This window comes from Lynx rufus, unplaced genomic scaffold (assembly GCF_022079265.1).
Source record: "Lynx rufus isolate CCGP_SWC_20201006 ecotype Redwood Valley unplaced genomic scaffold, mLynRuf1.p SCAF_7, whole genome shotgun sequence".
In the NCBI taxonomy this organism is placed as follows: domain Eukaryota; kingdom Metazoa; phylum Chordata; class Mammalia; order Carnivora; family Felidae; genus Lynx; species Lynx rufus.
This window is the reverse complement of record NW_025814889.1, coordinates 49,362,084-49,384,485: the sequence shown is the minus strand read 5'-3', so window position 1 is coordinate 49,384,485 and position 22,402 is coordinate 49,362,084. Positions and strand designations below refer to the sequence as shown.

At 37.8% G+C, this 22,402-nt stretch overlaps 1 protein-coding gene across 1 annotated transcript in view; it reads left to right on the top strand.

Annotated features, from left to right (window-relative positions):
- The window catches only part of EPS8 (epidermal growth factor receptor pathway substrate 8), a 71,784-nt gene that overhangs the window by 32,321 nt on the left and 17,061 nt on the right, over positions 1-22,402 (top strand). Inside the window, exons 12-16 of the mRNA XM_047065971.1 lie at positions 3,462-3,610; positions 6,371-6,554; positions 11,325-11,455; positions 16,994-17,102; positions 17,993-18,136. Coding sequence (XP_046921927.1) covers positions 3,462-3,610; positions 6,371-6,554; positions 11,325-11,455; positions 16,994-17,102; positions 17,993-18,136 — 717 coding nt within the window. The remainder of the gene's footprint in view (positions 1-3,461; positions 3,611-6,370; positions 6,555-11,324; positions 11,456-16,993; positions 17,103-17,992; positions 18,137-22,402) is intronic.

The window sequence follows — 22,402 nt, the reverse complement described above, 5'->3', positions numbered from 1 at the left end:
AGTACACAAAAAAAGTGCTGGGGCTTAGGAAAAGCATGGCGACAGAAAGCAGGCAGAACAATTGTTGGCCCCACATACAGACAGATATGAAAAGAGACTGGGCTACAAATCACTCTTTTCTACAATTCCACCAATTAGCTAGGTCATTCCCGTTTTGTGGGAGGACAAGTGAGCAAGGAGTAAAAAGAAGGCAGAATCTGTTTTAAATACTTCCAGGAGGACAGAGTTTCCTGTTTTCTGGGCTAAGGCAGGCACAGGTGGAGTGGTTGTGAATGGCTTTCCCTGTCAGAAGGGCAGACAATAGAGAACAGAATGACAATAGCAGTAATGATAATTGTTAGTAGTGTGTGATTATTTGGTGTTATTATTTCTATGGCTGTTTTTTAAAGAGTAAGAACTATGGGGCGCCTGGGTGGCGCAGTCGGTTAAGCGTCCGACTTCAGCCAGGTCACGATCTCGTGGTCCGTGAGTTCGAGCCCCGCGTCGGGCTCTGGGCTGATGGCTGGGAGCCTGGAGCCTGTTTCCGATTCTGTGTCTCCCTCTCTCTCTGCCCCTCCCCCATTCATGCTCTGTCTCTCTCTGTCCCAAAAATAAATAAACGTTGAAAAAAAAAAAATTTAAAAAAGAGTAAGAACTATATGAAGCCAATAAGCTTAATTTTGGTTTAGGGCATATGGACATTATAGTTTGAGTTCTTTAATATTTATCAAAAATGGAACAAATTCAAATGCATTTTTCATAGCTTTTACTTGATTATCAGAAAAAAAATGAGAAAAACAAAATCCAAGTTACAAAAAGGAATAATAAATCTTATCCTTTCCTCAAGGGCAACTAGACAAGACCTGAAGTAGAATATGAAATGAATATTGCTTTACAAACATAGGAAAGTAACATTATCAGCATAAATGTCAGAACTGGGCAATAAAAGATTAGAAGATGAGAGTCCAAGGCTACATCAATAATTTATGAATGCTCCCATATGTTGTTGCTATATATAGAACATCAAATTTCTACTTGTCTAGTTATTATTGAATAATTCTTGCTATATAAGCTCTTTTAAAAATTAGATCAAGGCCATTCACATGCAAAGAAGCCCAGACTAGCTCATTAACAAAATTTATATTCCTCACTCCTTTTTAAAAATATTTATTTAGGGGCGCCTGGGTGGCGCAGTCGGTTAAGCGTCCGACTTCAGCCAGGTCACGATCTCGCGGTCCGTGAGTTCGAGCCCCGCGTCAGGCTCTGGGCTGATGGCTCAGAGCCTGGAGCCTGCTTCCGATGCTGTGTCTCCCTCTCTCTCTGCCCCTCCCCCGTTCATGCTCTGTCTCTCTCTGTCCCAAAAATAAATAAAAACGTTGAAAAAAAAAATTAAAATAAAAATATTTATTTATTTTTGAGAGACAGAGAGTTTGTGTGTGTGTGTGGGGGGGTGCGTGCACACGTGTATGAGTTGGGGAGGGGCAGAGAGACAGGGACACAGAGAATCCCAAGCACTATTAGTGCAGATCCTGACACCAGGCTCAAACTCACAAACTGCGAGGTCATGATCTGAGCCAAAATCAAGAATCGAACGCTTAACCTACTAAGCCACCCCCTATATTCCTTATTCTTTAACACATTTGATACTGTCTTAGTTTGTGTGTTAGGAAGTGTTGGTTATAGAGCAGTTTTTTGCCACCTTCTCATTCTTTCAAACTCTTTCACACATTGTAAGTAATTGCGTAGTCATTACATAGAGGAGAACTATAAGATAATAGGACTGGTTTCCCTAGCATGTAGAAATTAGCCTTTGCGATCAGGCTATGTATCTGAAAATATGATGTATTTTATCTTTGTTTTTCATCAAAAATGACTCCTTATTAATGGTGTCTCTGATCAAAATATGTCTGTTGCTCTTTTAATGTTCTGCCTACAGAGATCCAGATGTATTACTTGGATAAGAAACTTGGGAAGGAACGTTCATAAAGAGCCTACTTCCAGCCACACAAAATTGAATGGCTTTAAACCTTAAAAAACCTGCTGCCTGCCCCCAGCATCTGCACACAAGCTTACCTACAGCACACATACATGCAAACCTGCCTGACATCCGTTCTCCAGAGGGAACTATGTCTTGCAGCTTTTTATTTACATTTCTTTTGTTTCATTCCCTCCTCCCTCTGTGAAACCAAAGATTTAAAAATTCCTTTACTCTTAGATTTTACTCCTTAACTTTTCCTTCTTAATCATCCCTACACATTTACTAAAAGTGCTTATAGGGCTTGGAAGTAAGAAAATTACATGCCAAACAGTCACGGTGGGTTTTGTTCTCACTTTGATCTTTCACTGATTCTCATTCATCCCTCCAACACTGTGTTTTCTGCAGTTCACTTGGTCCTAGTCCTCACAGGAGGGAAAACTGAAGAATAAGCCATAAGTTAAAATGTAATATGTTGCTAATACATATAAATTGTTTTGGGGACAGTGAGGTGCCTCAGAGCTATGCTGTGGGGTTAAGAAGGGCTTCCTAGAAGAGGTGGTACTGGAGTAGAGTTCTGAGTGATGAACGAAGGGCCTCATGGGGAACTGGGAAGAAACATGTGCAGATACACAGAGGTATACGATAGATAGCATGGCATGCTCAGGGCACTTGGATGACTGGGGAGAAACTGACTCTTGGTCTGAAGCCATTCAAAAAAAATCCCTTTTTACTTGTGCCATATCTCTGGGAAAGTGAAAATTTTTATAAAAGGGCTCTGGTTTCTGCTCTAGGAGATAACTACCATTCTTTAGCCAGGAAATAGCCTCTGAGAAGTCAATTTGGAGCAGTTTCCAGACATACACTTATCATCATTTTGTTTATCAGAGAGTTGCACCTGTTTATTTGTTTCTGCTAGTCATTAAGTTATCCATTTTAAATCAGGACAGTTTCCTAGAATTCGATTCTGGGAAAAGCTGTCCTAGATTCAGAGTACCAGTTCTCATTCTTCTCTCACTTTTCTCTCCGGATCCTTTTATTTTTGTATGTCTTTATAGGCACAGCCATAGGCTGTTAACTTGAGACTTATTTCTCTCTAGAGTATTCCTTTATAGAACCGTATTTTTCAAGTTGGGCATAATAGATTTGCCAGGAAAGATACATGTACTTTTTTTTTTTTTTAAGCAAAAAGCAGATAGTTAAACCACCTGACTTAGAATTCTCTGGATAGCCATTAGTATTTTCCAGGGAAAATACAGTCCTGTGCAGCCAATAGACAGATCCTGTGAAAGTCGTTAAACTATTAACTTTTCATTCTAGATTATTAGGCACTATTAGCCTGGGCAAGTTGACTTAACAAACTGTTTTTCATTCAGTAGTACACTGCACAACGTCAAAATTTGAGTATATGAAAACAGTGCTTGTTTTGGGCATAGATTTTACATATTTTGAAAATATACAAGTAATCATCATCTTCTTGCTAAAAAATGATTTATTGTCATTTTAGGTGGTGCAGGCAACAGGAGGTCCTGAACTAGCCAGTTCAGTACTCAGCCCCCTGTTGACTAAGGACACAATTGATTTCTTGAATTATACTGTCAACGCTGATGAAAGGCAGCTTTGGGTGTCACTGGGAGAAACTTGGATGAAAGCCAGGTAAGTGTATGAGTTTAATACCTATAATACTTTAAGTATTGTTCTTTGTTATTACATGAATCTAATGAGACATATTTTTAGCCTTCTACTTATGAAGGACCAGGCATTACAGAGAAAAAGCCTAAACCCTTCAAAAGCTAGTCTAGTGGAAAAGATATAAAGTATGCGCAATATAAGGCATGTTAAGTACCAGGAGTGACACATAAACTGCTGTTGTTTGGCAAGGTGGAACCATCAGGAGGAGGATTTAAAGAGGAGGGTAGTTAGCTTTCAGAGAAGGACTGGCATTTAAATCAATAGATAATAATAGTCATATATTGTGTAATATATATGTACACACCATACATATAGGGTTTGCTAAGCAGTCTTCCATGAACTTTACGTAAGTACTATTGTTGTCACTATTTTACAGATAAGGAAACTGAGGCATAGAGTGGTTAAGTAATTTGCTCAAAGCCATATAACTCTTAAGTGGCAGATCTGCCATTTGTATTCAGGCAGTCTGGCTTTGGAGTTGATGTCCATAATTATTTTGCTATGCTGCCTCTCAGTAGGATGAGTAGGATTTCCACGAATACATAATTGGGAAGGGGTTTTTCTAATAGAGAAACACAAATGAGGGCATGAAGCAGGAAGTCAAGAGAATGGAGAATGAATATGGGTTTAGCTGACATATAAACTTTGGGTAGCAGGTGCTTGTGGAAAAGGGGGAGAGGAGAAAATGGTGTTAAATGAGGCACATGGAAATGAACAGGTGGGCTATGAGGGCTCCCCCTGCCATGCTATGGAGTTGGAGAAGATTGTATAGGCTGCAGAGAACCACTAGCTTTGTGAATAGGAGTGTGACATAATCACATCTGTGTTTTAGAAAGATCAGTCTGGTAGTTGAGCTCAGGAAAGACAAGATCCTTCTCTGGGTGGAAAGAAGGAGGGGATCATTTTAAAAATTGTATCTTGTCAATAAAGTGATTGTGTAAGACAGATCATTAACATTGCATCATTTATCATTGCAGTATTAAAGTTTTTCTGAGCAAAGCAAGGTATAAAACTTTCTCATTTTATGACATTGAATAAATAATTTTTGCCTTTCTTACCCAAATCATTTTATTGCTCTCACTACTTAGAATAAGCTATTCAGGTGGTCATTTAGAAGCTTTTCTTCCTAATGCTTTTGGATGGACTAGCCTAAAAGTAATGGATCAATTCATACTTTCTTTCTTCTGTTTCTTTTGTGGAAATACATATAAACTGTTCCCACTTGTATTTTACACTTTGGCAACAGCTTGTGTTGGAATATGGCTTACATATTGAATGGTTTACCAAGCAAAAAATTCTTTAAAAGCACTGTAGTTGTTACTTTTATATTGAAAGCATTATTTGAATTTATTTTTATTATTTGTATATTAATATATCATGCTATTTGTATATCATACTATGTAAAAACTTGGTTAAACAGATTTCTTAAATCCATTAGATATTTGTAGGTTATGATCTTTTGATAAGTCTAGGTGGGATCTTTTAATATTTCCACATAAAACTTACTAAATTAATCAGATCTCATAGTACAAAAATAACCTATATTTTTAAATTTCTTGGTTTTGGGTCCTTCCTCACAATGAGAAAATGAATGACCATTGGAAAAACTACATCAAAAGAAAATACACTGTTAGCTCTTGACCTGAGAAACGGTCATTTCAAATCCTAATTGTTAAGAGTATTAGGAAAAGAATATACTGATTTAAAAACTCATAAAGATAACAAAAATTATGAAGGTACTTAATAATCTGAATAAAATGGCTCATTTTATCATAGTAGAAATATAACCTGAAGAATTAATCTTTCACTTGTGAGAGATAAAACAACACAGTGGAGCAGAATTGAACCTATAATTTCTGTCCCAGGTGTTTTTGTGGTTCATGAGTGATTAGGAGCTCGTAGAAATAAGTCTCACTCAGAGTCATTAAATAATGAATGGGTAATGATTACGGTTCCAGATTAGTCCTAACTTGATTTCACTGATTAAAGACTAGCTGATAAATTTAATTTATAAAATTGGTAATGTTTCATTTAGAGGACTTATTCCTTTATAAAGCATAAACATTCAGAACATTCTCTGTTATTTCTTTTTAGAAAGATATGTCTGACACCAGGAGGGTTGGTTATGATGATGAGAGGGAAGGGAAGGGAAAGATGAGAATCTGAAACTACTTTAGATGCAAGAGAAGTTCATGTTCTAAATACTTTCAGCACTTCTAGCCTCACACTCCCTTTCCAGTTTTTCAAAACCTATATCCATGTTACGAAGATGAATGAATGGAGAATGGAGGCAATGTAAAAAAACAGATCGTGAAGCAAAATTCAATCTTCATTTTGTTGGCATTACAATCTGGCATAAGCATGTTCCTTTTCCCTTTATGTGTGGAGAGAGGGCAGATTACGTATGCTTTGTTTTTGTTGGTTTTTGAGAGAAAAAATGTTTATTTTTGAGAGAGAGAGACAGACAGACAGAGCAGAGGCTGGGGAGGGGCAGAGAGAGAGGGAGACACAGAATCCGAAGCAGGCTCCAGACTCTGGGCTTTCCGCACAGAGCCCGATGGCGGGGCTCGAACTCACAGACCGAGAGACATGACCCGAGCTGAAGTCCAGCTCGACTGAGCCATCCAGGAGCCCCTGTTTTTGTTTTTTTGTGGCTAACCTTGTTGAAAGTAATTTTGAAAATGGGTACATTTCTTAATTTTATGCCTTAATGTCCCTCTACAGAGCAGAGTGGCCAAAAGAACAATTTATTCCACCATATGTTCCACGGTTCCGCAACGGTTGGGAGCCCCCAATGCTGAACTTCATGGGAGCACCGATGGAACAAGATCTTTATCAGCTGGCCGAGTCTGTGGCAAATGTAGCAGAACATCAGCGCAAACAAGAGACAAAAAGATTATCCACAGAGGTAAAGTTTTTAACATCACTTTTTGTAGAAAGTGCAGTAATCTGTGCATTCTCTTCTAATTCTGATTGCGAGTTCTAGTTTTATTGATCTGAAGATTGTTCTAGAACTAATGACTTAAATGTCCTGCTGCCCTTAGTTACCTCTCAGCTTTTTATCGTTGTTGTGACAGTTGCTCTGTTTCCCTGTGAAGCCCAAGTCCCCCCCCCCCCCCCACCCCCCATATCATTCTTCCACAGCCTGCCAGCCATCACCCTGCCAGTGCCCTGGTGAGCCAGTCTCAATTTTTGAGTGCTTAGTTTCTCTCCTTGTCAGGGAATCACCCTGTTGCCTGTTGGCTTGTTCTATTTTTCTCATCCATTATCATACCCTTAAGACAGCTCCCTGGGGTGCCTGGGTGTCTCAGTTTGTTAAGCGATTAAGCGGCTGACTTCAGCTCCTGTCGTGATCTGTCAGTGAGTTCGAGCCCCGCATTGGGCTTTGTGCCGACAGCTCAGAGCCTGGAGCCTGCTTCAGATTCTGTGTCTCCCTCTCTTTATGCCCCTCCCCTGCTCATACTCTGTCTCTCTGTCTCTGTCTCAAAAATGAGTAAACATTAAATAAAAATTTAAAAAAGAAAGCTCCCTGGACCTAGGCCTCCTAACCTGTCCCAAGCAGCTTTTTCCCAAATGTCCCATTTGTTTCCTCCTCTGTCCCTCCCTCCCCTCTCTTTCCTCCCTCCTGTCCCTCTTCCCCTCCCTCCCTGTCTTCCTTCCTTCCCTCCCTTCCTTCCTTTCATTTAGTTCTAAACCCTGGAGCCCTCTCAGCCTGGCTAGAAGGCCAGAGCTTCTCCTGGATTCATTCCCCAGGCTCAAATGAGCATTTCTAACAGTATCATACCTTGAGAAGAATCACAAAATTTACTGTACCTTTCAAGTATTTAGTAAGCTTTGGAGTAATAACCTATTTTGGGAGCCAATGGGGGGATTGAAATTGGCTATGTTATCCCTTCACGTCTCTTAAAAATGACTTTTCTGTGATTCTTCTTGTTCCGTCAGAAAATTAAACATTGCTTAAAGCTGAAGCAAACCAAACAGGATGATCAGAACCTGAGGAATTAGGTGAATGAGGTCTATTTGGAGAAGAAACAGTAAATGATGACTAGATCCCCTTTGAGGTCCTGTTTGTTTCCCTTATTTAATTCCGTAGATAAATTTTCTCAGACTGCTGTGGGTATTCATAGCAAACATGATAGGAAGGAATGATTAGCAAACCAGAGTAAATCTTCACTTTTAAGGAAAAACACTTATATAAATTAAATTTTTAAAAAATCGTTCCCTTGAACAATAACCATAATATTATAGAAGATTGATTAAATTCCAAAACTTTAAAAAAGCACATGTACTGCTTTGAAGATATGTTTTTTCCTAATGTAATTGTTTTTTCCTCTGGCACAATTAAGGGTAGAGTCTATAACTGCCTGTCCTTCTAAATGAGGGATTAAGAAGATGACTTCACAGCCCTTTGCCTTGGTTAGCAGGCACACATCCCTCTCCAGACCTCATCCTGATGGATGGTGATGAGGATTTTATAGTTCAGACCTCATCACTGTGGATTTCCTTTCCTCATAGAGGGTGACTTTTCTAGAGGGAAAAAAAGATGTAATGAAACAGGAAATTATGATACACATGTTGCTGCTATAGTTACAGCTGACTCTTCAAATCACAGGAATTTCTAGCTTACAGTCTTTATATCTTAAATAAGAAAATACATCCACTTAATAATACATGCCTCAGAAATTCACTTCTGTGAGTTCTTTTTCAATTTGTGTATTTAAAGGGAGAGTAATATGTTCTGGGCTCCCAGTGTAAAAGTTGTCTACTCTCACTGAATAAGTAATTTTAAAGGAAGAATTATTGAGAATCTTTCCTTATAATGAGCTATCATTTTCCTGTTGTAAACTATTTGCCATTTTATGGCTTAAGTACTTATTCCGAGGTTTTAAAAAAATGAAATGAAAAGCGCCTGCTAGCTGTTCTAGGGGAATTGATGCCTTAAGAATTTGTTGGAAAAGAGGCTGAGTAATGGTGATTTAAAATACGTAAAAAATGCAATCATCCCTAGAAGAGAAACTTTATTATACTTTATTGCTACTAAAATAAATGCACTCAGGACAAGACTTGGATGATTCAAGATCTGGTGGTTTTGTTTAGAATCGAAAGGCATAGGTGACGTGGGGTGTCAAATGTGGGTAGCAATACTCAACTTCTTTACTTCCTCTGAACCAGCAACAGCCCTAGACAAGGCTGTGTATGTAGTCATCACAGTTAGTCATTTGTCATCATTCTCTCCTCCCTCCCAATATTCCCAGTCACTCTTAGGACCCAGTGATCTCATGCTGGCTGACCTCACTCTGTTCTGTTCAAAGTTAGCCAAAGGTGAGGGTGATTCTACCAGGTTCTTGCACTCCGCACTTTATAACAGCCTTTAATAAAAAGCTGCCTAACCATCTGATGCCTCTGCTCTCAACCAGGGAAATGAGAAACCAACTTAATTAAGCTATTTGTTTTATTTTTAATTTCAGCTTTATTGAGGTATATAATTGGAAATCCTAAGATATTTAAGGTGTTCATCTGGTGATTTGATACACATTGTGAAAGGATCCCCCTGTCTAGTTAATTAACACACTGACACATCTATCACCTCACATATTTATCTTTTTTTTTCTTTTGGTGAGAACATTTAAGTTCTACTCTCTTAGAAAATTTCAATTATACACTATAGTGTTCTCAGCTATATTCACCATTACATTATATCTTCAGACTTCATCATTTATAGCTGTAAGTTTCTGCCCTTTTACCAAATTCTTCCTATTTCCCCCAGCCCTTGGTACCCGCTTTTCTACTCTGTCTTCATGAATTTGACTTTGGTTTTTCTTCGTGTAAATTTCACATATAAGTGCTATCATGTCGTATTTGTCTTTTTCTGTTTGGCTTATTTCACTTAGCAGAATGCTTTCAAAGTCCATCCATGTTGTTACACACAGCATTATTCTCATGGCTGAATAATACTCCATTGTATGTTTATACCACATTATCCATTCATCTGTTAATGGGCATTTAGGTTGCTTCCCTATTGTGAACAATGCTGCAGTGAACATGGGGATGCAGATATCTCTTCAAGTTCCTAATTTCATTTCCTTTAGTATTATACCCAGTAGTGAAACTACTGAACATTTCTCATTTTTTGAGGAACCTCCATACTGTTTTTCATAGCAGCTGCCCCAATTTACATTCCCACCAATAGTGTACAGGGATTTCCTTTTTTTCCCACATCCTCACCAGTACTTGTTATCTCGTCTTTTTGATGATACTCACCCTAACAGGTGTGAGGTGACATGTCATTATGATTTTGATTTACATTTCCTGGATGATTAGAGATGTTGAGCACCTTTTTATGTACCTGTCGGCCATTTGTATGCCTCCTCTGGAAGGATGTCTGTTCAGTTGCTCTACCCATTTTTTATTTGGACTGGGTTTTTGTTTGTGTTTGGCTGGTTGGTTGGGTTTTTTTGTTTTTGTTTTTGCTCTTGAGCTATGAGTTCTTTATATATTTTGGATTTTCAGTCTTTATCAGATACATGATTTGCAAATGTTTTCTCTGAGTTTGTAAGTTGCCTTTTCGTCTTGTTGATGATTTAAGCTAAGGTATTTAAATGGTGAGAATTTTTTCTTTGTGTGTTAAGTGCAGTGTATTCCAGTGAAATATATTCCAGAGGAGTAATATAGTGTGAGTTTTTTTGACATCTACACTTGTCCACTGAAGAAACCCTACCCACACTGTGTTTATCCGTACTCCAACTAACTCTGTCATTAGAATGAACTGTAGTAAACATGTATCTAACACTTTTCTAAGACATTTCCAGTTTCAAATATTCTGCCCCAGTGAGTTCACAAACACTTTCAATAGCCAAGGACTTCCATTGCTTCAGGGTCTATTGTATGTGTCCCATACTCATTTCACATAAAGAAACAGTTAAAAAATCTTTACGTACTTTTTTTTTTTTTTTTTTGGTCTTTGTTTCTTTGTTTTTTCCTCATAGCTTTAAAACTATGGTGCTCCTTGGGACCCACAGACCTCAGCTCCCCCTCCTGGTAGCACCTAGTAGGCTCATGTCAGAATTGTGTTAAACATAAAAAGAAATTACTCCCATCATTATCTTACCCTGGACTACTGACTCTCAAGATCTGTATGTTTCTGCCTTTCTGTATTTTCCTCAGTAGTAAATCTGGTAATAGTGCTGCCATTTAAAAAAAATAGGGACTGTGTACATTTAAAAAAATGAGAGGGTGGTATAATTTTAATACACAGAGTTTAGATGATTTTCATGTGACATTTACTTTGTTTGACTAGTAAAGGTCTGTTCCTTAAACTTAGAGAGCAAGGGGGAAGAGTTTTATTCTTGTTTTTAAACCAATTTCATTTTATATAAATTGTTAACATCTATCTAATACCAAAATCACCTTCAATGGAATTCCTAAGGAAAGAATGTATTACTTGCATACCCGGCTATTTTCAGAGTTAACATATAGCTTTTGTACTAATGACTTTTCCTGTTATAAATAGGTCTTTGATAAAAAAAAATGTACCAACCCCATTTCATAATTTGATCGTAATGGTCAATCACTTGAAAATGAAACTGATCATATTATAGTGGAGGGTTTTGTTCACTGACGTCACTGGTCATTCAAATAGTCTTAGCAATTCTTTAATCTCTGTTTCTCTGTCTTTCAGCAGTCCAGTGTATCAGAGTATCCTCCCCCTGATGGGTATGCATTCAATAACATGTACACAAGGGTGCCCCATCTGGACCAAGGGGAAGCTGCTGTGGCTTTTAAGCCAACTCCTAATCTCCACGTAGATAGGTAAGATTTCATGGGCGCCACTTGGAGAGCTGCGGATGACTGTCTCTGATTTAGTGCAAGTAGAGGTTCCAGTGTCTGCTTTGTTCACTACTTCTTTAAACTTTCCATCTGTTAATTGTTTGATAAAATTTCAGTTGTTCCTTTATAGAGCTGGCTTTGATAAAGAAAGCCTCTAGTCTATAATTCTAACTGGAAAACCTCCAGCCTATAACTCTAATTTAGAGAAAATGCCTTTGGATGACTTTCCCTTTTTAAAAAGGTGCTCTGACAAAATCTGTGAATTAAGAAGAAAGAAGAATTGTTTTTTAAACTCTCCACTAGTTTATACCAGATGGTCTCTAAGGATCTTTCTTTAAAAGGAAACAATTTCCATCTTTCTCTCCTTCCAACAAAAACAAACCTTCCTTTAGATAGAACTATTTCTAAATATAAACTAAATATTTAGAAGAAGTCAGTGTCTTATTTGCCATTCTTACCATTTCATCTTACTGTATTTTATTTTTACTTTTCAGTTTTAGCTTTCATTTATTTCCCCTTAGTTTCACTCTTGAAAAAAAATTCAGCGTGGGTAAATGTGGAGAACTGAGATGGGGGAGAAGTAATGGCACTGGAGAAGGTTCACTTCTTCAGTCTTGTTTTCTAGCCTCTGCAAATGAGGGTGACAAATGAGGATTGTGGCCAACCCATATACAAAACAGAAAGAAAAGGAGGATTGCATTCCCTTTACTTCTTTTCTTTAAAAAAAATTGTTTAATGTTTATTTTATTCATTTTGAGAGAGAGATAGAACATGAGCAGAGATAGAGGGAGAAAGAGCATCCCAAGTAGGCTCTTGATCCCAATGCAGGGATCAAACTCACAAGACATGAGATCATGACCTGAGCTGAAACCAAGAGTCAGACGTTTAACCTACTGAGCCACCCAGGAGCCCCTTAGTATACTCTTTTCTTAATAGAATATAAAGAAGGTAGAATTTAAAATTTTTTGTTTTTGTTAGGAACGACAACAGAGGTAATACTTAAGTAACTGGTGTAGAAATTTTCCAAGTATTACTCTAAGGACACCAGTAACATATTATATAGAATATAAAGTCAGCAATGAATAATACATTTTAAAGATGCCAACATATGAAATATTTTTTTTAATTTTTTGACGTTTATTTTATTTTTGAGAGAGAGACAGAATGCAAGCGGAGGAGGGGCAGAAAGAGAGGGAGACACAGGATCTAAAACAGGCTCCAGGTTTTGAGCTGTCAGCACAGAGCCCGATGTGGGGCTCGAACTCACGAACTATGAGATCATGACCTGAGTGGAAGTCAGCGCCTAACCAACTGAGCCACCCAAAATAAGTTTTAATTATAGATTCAATTTTTAGGAGATAATGCATGAAACTTATTTTTGAAGCTTAAAAGTTATTTCATTGAAATTCTTGAGTAACTTATTATTCATCCCAGTATTTTTTTCCTTTTTTTAAAACATATCCACGTACCAGAAATTATTTTAAATTGGTAATTCTTCCCTTTTTGTTCTATCTCTCCAGTAAACCAGTGATTTTTCATAGCAAAGTAACAAAGCTACAAAACCACTTGAGTACATTTCTCATGTGTGTTCAGATTTATAATATATATTGATAACTAACTTTGATCATTGTCAACCTTGGGACCACATCTAGCACATTGTGGCCACTCAGTAGGTGTAGATTTATTTGATGTATTGAATGATTGAATAGGCACATGATAGTGTATACAACATTTCAGAGTCACTACCTATGTCTTTGCCCTTCACCTCTAAGCCTATTAGGTATAGTGTTACTGATGGAAAAAACTCTGCCATTTATTTTGGACAGCTTACCACAAAGTGTTTTAAAAGTTTATCTTGATCATTTTAGAGGGTCAGGAGAGTGTACTTTGACTTAGTGATTTAGTTATATCTCTGTACCTCATCTGCTTCCAAAATGGATTCAGTCAACTCACTTAAGTTATATGCAGTTTAAGTAATGCTAATATTAAAAATAAAATAATGAGCAAAAACTACAAAATTAAGTAATCAAGAGTGGGGGTAAGAATTAAAATTTTGGAAGTATAGATTGATACTGTGATTGAATTTCAGATTTGTCTTTGAGGTTCCTAGCTGTCAGCAGAAAGAGAAACAATCATTTGCTGTCATTAGGAAAAGGAAGAAGTATATATCGGTTTATTAGGATAAATAATGTGGTTTTTTTTATCCAATCCTCAAAAATATTTGTCTCATGAAATTTTGTATAGAATGTGAGGGATGATGTAAGGGACATTACTTTTAAAGATTTTTTTTCCTCATTTAGAGAATGTTGTGGTAAATATCACAAAGTTTCTTTTAGTAACCTTTGAGAAATAAAAAATTTAAATGGAATTTATTGAAGGCAATTCCATGAAGGGATACTCAATTATATATAGAGTTTAGGGTTGTCAAAATTTACCCAGGGAAAGAATTTTTAAAAAAATACATTGAGTGGTGGGGGCACCTGGGTGGCTCAGTTGGGTTAAGCATCTGACTTCAGCTCAGGTCATGATTTCACAGTTAGTGAGTTCGAGCCCCAAGTCAGGCTCTGTGCTGACAGCTCAGAACCTCCTTCATATTCTGTGTTTCCCTCTCTCTCTGCCTCTCCCCCAGTCGCACTTTCTCTCTCTTAAAAATAAATAAACATTTTTAAAAATTCAATAAGGGGCGCCTGGGTGGCGCAGTCGGTTAGGCGTCCGACTTCAGCCAGGTCACGATCTCGCGGTCCGTGAGTTCGAGCCCCGCGTCGGGCTCTGGGCGGATGGCTCAGAGCCTGGAGCCTGTTTCCGATTCTGTGTCTCCCTCTCTCTCTGCCCCTCTCCCGTTCATGCTCTGTCTCTCTCTGTCGCAAAAATAAATAAACGTTGAAAAAAAAAAATTAAAAAAAAAAATTCAATAAAAAAATACATTGAGTGGTGGGTAGATTGTATATCTGAGTTGTCTTGTGGATCCCATCTCTCACTCAGGCTATTGTAATAGGTGCTGGATCGTTGACATAGGCACCTGGATTGTTGATGTTTCAGGTTGCTAAGAAAATGTATCATCATTATTGCAAAAGATAATCTGAAAGTTCTGGTCTGATATAAAATACACAGAGGTTTGGAATTTGCTTTTATAATTATTTTTTATTACCCTTAAACTCTATTACGTGCCTATGCCTGGAATGCAGTAAATACCATGTGAAGTATATTCACTCTTCAGTGAAATGTACTGTGCCATTAGGTAAACCACCTGTTGAATTTAGAGCCCTCTCCTTTGAGGGATTACAGTTTACTTCTATCCCAAAGCAGTTCATGCTTCAGAGATGTCTCCGATCATTGCCGACTCCACATCTGCTCTATATCAAGTGCATATCGATTATTCCAAACCAGGAACAGAGAACATACGTTTTTATATATTATAGATCTCTTAAGAAACTTTAGTATATCTGAAAAATTATACAGTATGATTTTCAGATTGATTATATGGTCAATATCGTAGCTAAGTTTTATCTATAGAGGGCAAGAAACTGTAAACCATAAAGATTTGTACTCTCTAAAGCACTTTTTGAGTGCATGCTGGGTAGTCATCTCTGAGACACTCAAAATAGCAAAGACTTCAAGGAGAGCTGTGGCAAACTTTTCTTTTTAATTCGCTGGTTCTGAAACACAGTGGCGGACGGGCGCCTGGGTGGCTCAGTCGGTTAAGCGTCCGACTTCAGCTCAGGTCACGATCTCACGGTCCGTGAGTTCGAGCCCCGCATCGGGCTCTGGGCTAACAGCTCAGAGCCTGGAGCCTGCTTCGGATTCTGTGTCTCCCTCTCCCTCTGCCCCTCCCCCATTCATGCTCTGTCTCTCTCTCTGTCTCAAAAATAAGTAAACGTTAAAAAAAAAGAAAGAAAGAAACACAGTGGTGGAGAGTTATTCTGCCCTGTTATAGTATACTCAACTCTCTATTATTAATGGTGATTATTTTCCAGATCATGGGAGGGGAACACGAGGGAAGAGAGAAAGAGAACTGAAATTATTGTTTTTCTGACTTTTGGAGTGGCTGAATTTTTTTATCCCCCCAAATGAAATCTAAATAGAATGTAAACATATAAAGTAGGGAAAAGGGGTAGGAAGCCCACAGAACAGCTGTTAAATTATTATTAATATATAATAATTATTTGGCTATAATGTCACTTTTCTCACTTTTCTTATTTTTTAAAACTATATCAAAAATAGCCAGTAGGTAGCATAGCTTTTGGGTCATCTTTTCTCATTGTCCCTTTCCTCTTCTGGAGTTACTAAGAGGCTGCCAATTATCTCTGATGGCAGAATACGTTGTGTCACAATTGTCGTGCTGGCCCTGCTGTGACTCATTATTCCAGAGGACCCTGGTGGGCCACTTGACAGGGGAAAGATGAACAAACATCTTTAGTTCCTTTCTGCTTTTTCCCTTGTAGAAATGAGTAAGGAAATGTGGAAACGTAAATGGAGGAGAAAATGAGGGAATGAAATTAAGAAACAACAGTTAAAGTGTTTTATTATTGAAATGAAGAAAATAGTAGTGCATTATTGATATATCAATTTTTGTATTACATATAGAGGTATATTTTAATTATATTAAATTTATTAGTGGTCATTTAATGATTAAAGGAAGTATTTGGTTTTTTAAGAAAGTTTTGTGGGTTTTTTTGTTTTTTTGTTATTTTGAGAGCGAGACCGTGAGGGAGGGACAGAGAGAGAGGGAGAGAGAATTCTAAGCAGGCTCTGCCCTGCCAGCTCAGAGCCTGAGGCAGGGCTCCAATTCACTCACCGAACTGTGAGATCATGACCTGAGCTGAAATCGAGTTCGGTGCTTAACTGACTGAGCCACCCAGGTGCCCCAAGAAAGTTTTCTTTTGAAAAAAGCATAGGACTCTTGGACCTGTTCTTACTATTAAAATAAGTTTATAATGAATGAATGGATTAACTAGTTAGGAGGTGTTATTAGTCTTACTCTTAATTCATACCTACCCTTGCAATTTAGGAACTGGACAAAGCTTTTCTAAAACTTGACAGTCATAATTTTTAAATATGAATTAAAGACATTGCTTGAGTTAGTGAAATCAACATATAATTTAAATTTCTACTATGGAAATTATCTTCAGTTTCTTTTAATTTTATAAAAAATGCTACCATTGATCTTTATCTCAGTTCTTTCATGGTAGAGTTGCTAATTACCAAAGTAATGTCCTGGTATATTTAATGGACAAAGAATTCATAGATTTGTATTCTGTATTTGGCTTAGTATCCACTAACCTTATGATTTTGCATTATTTAGTTTTGTACTAGCCATAGTTCGCTCATTTTAATAGTAATAACTCCAAAGTTTTGTTCAGTTCTCATATTCTATGAAATATAATAAACTAAACTACTCTTGTAATAATTTGTCAGAATGTTTTCTGGTAGGAATTGGCATTGATTTGCTTTAATGTCTTACTTCTGTTTTCAGCCTTTAGGAAGAACTCATTAAATGATCATTTTTCTTTCTTTGTATAGAAATTATGATCTACTGAAAGCACAACCCAAGAAGTATGCCAAATCCAAGTATGACTTTGTGGCAAGGAACAACAGTGAGCTCTCCGTTCTAAAAGATGATATTTTAGAGGTAATAGAATTTTACCTTTTTTATACTCTTAATAAAGTGGATTTATTTTGTATATTGTATACAATATACTGCATGTTGTATTTGGTATATATCTAAACCTTCCTTAAAAAATGCCAAGGTCAATGCCATTTTATTTTATCCAGGATAAAAGCATGTTATAGATACCTATATCTACTTAGGAGGGGGAGCTTGCTTTGTCTTATTTTTTGTTGGGTTTTTCTGGGGGAGGGGGTGAAAAACAGGTTGGTGGGGAGGACAGAGGTTGAATTTCTTGGCTTACTTGGTCCTCTTTTCTTCTGGGATTTATCCATTTTGGAATCAAGGCTACTAGTTATGTAGATACATCATAATATTTTAACGAGAGAAAACGTTTCCTTCTTCCTGTCATAGTCCCCTTGCACAAATGTACCCATCAGTGAGTAAGCTGTTGATTCTGGGAATAATCTACCGTGACTCTCGAATCCATTTCTTAGATCATAACTCGGAATTCATCTTCTTTAATATGTAATGTGAGATAGTCATGATAGTTTTTATAAAAAGAATGGTTTCCATTCTTTTCCTTCCTGTTTGAAGGGTGTAGACAAAAGACCTCTCCAAACATGTCATCTTAGTCATCTTTCCGTGCTTCAGATAGCACAAACAGTTAAACCTTCTTGGCAGGTGATGAGGACCTTGGGTACATTCACAGTAATGGTTCCATACATGTTTTATACTAGTAATTATGATTATCAGTGTAACTCCTGAGAATCATTCAACCCACAGTGTGTTGATAGTAAGTCAGCTTATTAGAAGTGAAAAGAGTTTCCTGATCTAAGGAATAAACATCGAACTTCTTTCATAGATTGGTTTTGGTTTGGAATGATGCCTTTATTTTTTTTGCATGATGACAGATCCTTGATGATAGAAAACAATGGTGGAAGGTTCGAAATGCAAGTGGAGACTCTGGATTTGTGCCAAATAACATTTTGGATATAGTGAGACCTCCAGAATCTGGATTAGGGCGTGCTGATCCACCATACACGCATACCATACAGGTATTTATTATGACTTTTTAGCAAAATTTAACTTTTATAAACTCTCAAATTGATTACTCTAAAATGGTACTTAAATACCTTTTGTGTATTAATCATTTTGGGACTTAATTTGTTGTATAATTTGTATAGTTTTTTTCCTAGGGTTAGCGGGGGAGGGGGGCAATGGAGCAAGATACAGGAAACAATTATATATACGTTTTTTCTGATTTATTTCTTCAGAAAATTGCTTAAAATGTTTACCAGTAAGTGACCTTCTCTTTTTTCATACACATCCTATAGTCCTTCTGATGTTCGGAGAAGCAGTATTTCTGCCTCTTCACTCTTGCCCATAGCCTTCCTATCCAGTGGTTTCTTCATAGAGGGTGGCACTGGGACAGTGGCTGGAGGGTGGCTCATCTTCACCATCTTTCGCCTTTATTCTCTTAAACGTTCTGTCACTGACCTTGAACTTGCACTCTTCCCCCCCCCTCCCCTTACACCAACACTGGGTATTCATTTGGACTATAATATTGGTCCTCTCTTGATTTTAAGATTAAAATATACTTATGACATAGGGTAGATAGATCAGGCTCTCTCTTGTTGATCATTAAATAATCTTTGAGTCACATGACACATTTTCAGGACTTTATTAACTCTGGTAGCTCATTCACCCGAACATCTGAATCCACTTACTATTTAACTCGGGATTTTTGACCTGTGACAGAACCTCTAGAGTCCAGTCTGCTAGCAGAGGCGGAATGGATGGACCATCTCATATGTAGCATATGAACCTGTGGTGGTTTCTATATCATGCCCCCAGGAAGAATTATTTTAATTCAGAATCTTCAGCAAAAAATCACATCTGACCCCATAATAATGTCATAAACTTGAGAAGCTACATATGCTGTCCAGTGACAGAGTTGATGTTCATGCCAGGTCTAGGCTTAGTAAGATACAGCTTGTCCACATGTAGGATGGTGATCATACCTCTGCTGCATGACCATTCATTACTTGTGGCCCCTCATGGTGTTCACACTGAGTATAGGTCCTATGGTCATCCAGAGTGACTTTTGGCCTTACTAGAATCCAAGAGTCAAGCAAACTTTTTTTTGTTTTTAATTTTAGAGAGGGGAGAGGGCAGAGGGGGAGAAAGAATCTTAAGCAGGCTCCATGTTCAGTGTGGAGCCCACCATGGGGCTCGATCCCACAACCCTAGGATCATGACCTGAGCTGAAATCGGGAGTCGGACGCTCAACTGACTGAGCCACCCAGGCGCCCCATGCAAACTTATAAAGTAAAGAATTATTGTACAATGTATGTATCTTGATAACCTAAGGTGATGTGGTGGAAATTCTGTTTGCCGTGCTTGTTTTGGCTAGCCTGATGTGCATATGTACTATGTACTTATTTTATGTTCATCATTTGTCATTAGCTTTTGATGCCAAAGAAGGAGTTTGAGTTATTCAAGGTATGGTCTACTACTCCATTTCCTGTGGATTTTTGAAGTGACTTTTCTAACTTAGTTTGAATACCTTTTTCTTTCCTGAGTTCCTTTCTGATTTTGAGATGTGGTTACCTGACATAACATAGGCTTCCGCCTGGTTTATAAGTGCCAATTCCTTACCTTCTTTCCTGTAGACAGTTGGACCAAATGCCTTAAACAGTGTTAAAGAGTGAAATATATGCCTAGAACAGTGATGGAGTATATACCCTTTGAGTTTATGCAATGTTAATGTTAAAAAGTTAACTTTTTAACAGCTAACTTGTAATAAGCTATCAGAGACACTGTTCACAGAGACTCTCCCTAGATGCTGCATATGAACAGGAGTCAAGAGTTAAAAACAATTATCCAAAGTTTTGTTTGTGTGCATCCTTACTAGGGATGAGCAAACTCCAATAAAATACCCGAAACATGCAAATAATGTCAATTCTAACTAAGTATTTTACCCCACCAGCAATTTCCTAAGGAATTTAACCTCTCTTACCTTTGTCTGTTTATTGTTCGGTCTTGTCTTTTCCTTGATTCTTGGCCTGAGCCATAAGTTGACTTTTCTGTTTAAAGGTTGCTTCTGTTTAAAACCAAAGCAAAACTGTTGATACATATCACAGGTAGGGAGAGTACTTTTTGAGGACATAAATTTTATTCCTCCTTTCTCGAACAGAGCCTCGTCTTACATTTTTGTCAACTTTGGCACAACCAAGAAATTTTTTAAGTGCTCACAAGCTTCAGGAGTTTGTTTTGCTACTTTATGTAAATAGAAATGTGTGGGAATTGCCTGTTTGGGCTGGTTCCTTTTAAACTTTTCAACACTATCTGACTGTCTTCTAAAAATTTCTGGATGCAGCTCTGAATACAGTGATATATGTGGAAACGTTATAGAAGCTGTGTGTGAGTGTGTGTGTGTGTGTGTGTGTGTGTGTTTAGGTTAAGAGCTCTGCTTTTAAAAGGTATTAAAAAGAGTTTATTTTTTAACAGCTCCTGAAAACTTTGGGCTTAGCCCAACAAAACCACCAAAATCTTGTAAAATTTTAATAAGCAGTCTTGACAATCTGCTATCTGGCATAAATCCTACTCTAAAAGAATTCCTTTTCTCAAAGCATCTATAACACACACACACACACACACACACACACACACACACAGTGACTAGGTAGAATAAGATGGAAAAGACAAAAGCATCCTTGGTCTAATATACCTAAAGAAAAACTGTGTGGCTTATTTTGAAATGACAATAAAGATACCACATATTTATGTAAATTCCAGTGATCCTAACCCTCTAGCCTAACAGACCTCCACCAGATTACAAACAAATCAAGAGCAACTCTGTGTCTTATTCATCTCCTTATTCACCTCCCAAATATTTATTGAGTGCCAGGATCTTGCATTTGATAAAAAGGAAGACAGAAAGCCTAGCACTGAGCAGGTCCTCCATAAAAGCCTGCTGTCTGGAATCGGAATCACCAAGCCATCTGCCACGGCTTTGCTCCACGGCTTTGCTCCTTTGTTCTTGAAGCATTACCAGTGACCCTCTCTCTCCTCAGAAAAGGATGATAAGGGTGCCTGGGTGGCTCAGTCAGTTAAGCGACCGACTTCGGCTCAGGTCATGATCTCACGGTTCATGAGTTCGAGCCCCACATCGGGCTCTGTGCTGACAGCTCAGAGCCTGTAGCCTGCTTCAGATTCTGTGTCTCCTTCTCTTTCTGCCCCTCCCCCACTCGTGCTCTGTCTCTCTTTCTCCCTCTCTCTCTCTCAAAAATGAATACACATTTAAAAAAATTAAAAAAGAAAAAGAAATTGGTGACATTCTTTCCCCCCTGGTATCTTCTATCCATTGAGATCAAAATTTTGAAGGAATTTAAAGAAAGTTCTTTTTTTTTACTGTTTATTTTTGAGAGAGAGAGAGAGAGAAGGAGACACAGAATCCAAAGCAGGCTTCAGGCTCCGAGCTGTCAGCACAGAGCCCGACACAGGGCCTGAACTCACGAACCACAAGATCATGACCTGAGCTGAAGCCAGACACTCAACCGACTGAGCCACCCAGGCACCCAAGAAACTACTTCTAGCAAAAACATTTTAGATCCCTGTACTGGACTGCTGAATGATACCTAATGATTAATTGCTTAAGCTTCCTTCACATGCACTGATAGCAATGGTATTACCCTCCGAGTAGATAATGGCCAGTAGTCAGTGTTTATGCCGAGTGCAGGCATTGTTTAAGGACGTCACAATACTGATTCATTTAATTCCCGCAACAACCTTATGAAGTAGGCACATTTCATATATGAGGAAACTAAGGTTTGGAAAAGTAAGTTATGCACAATTAACAGCTGTGTGAAGCTGGGATTGGGACCCAGGACTCTGGATTCAGAGCCCAGGGTCTGATGCACTCAATCAATAATGGAATCATGCTTAGAAAAGATTGTTTTCTCATTTTGTACATACATACAGTTTTCACTTTATGAATGCTTAAGAGACATTTTCTCAGAATAACTTTACCATGCATGGTATTGCGATAAAAGTTAATCTGATAATCACCATCCTCAGAGTGGAATTTTTGCCTTATCTGCCAATTCCTTAGATTTCATCAGTTCTTCCATTTTTTTTTTTTCATCCTTGAGGAAGGTAATCCAAATTACATAATATACTTAGAAAGTAGACATTTTGTGAACAGTGAGACTAGGGAATTAGATGTAAACTGTTCCATGTGGCGTCTACAAGTCGTCAAATGTTTTAACAGTGCACACAGTTGTGACTCTTATTGTTTCATACCCTTGTGTTTCCTGTCA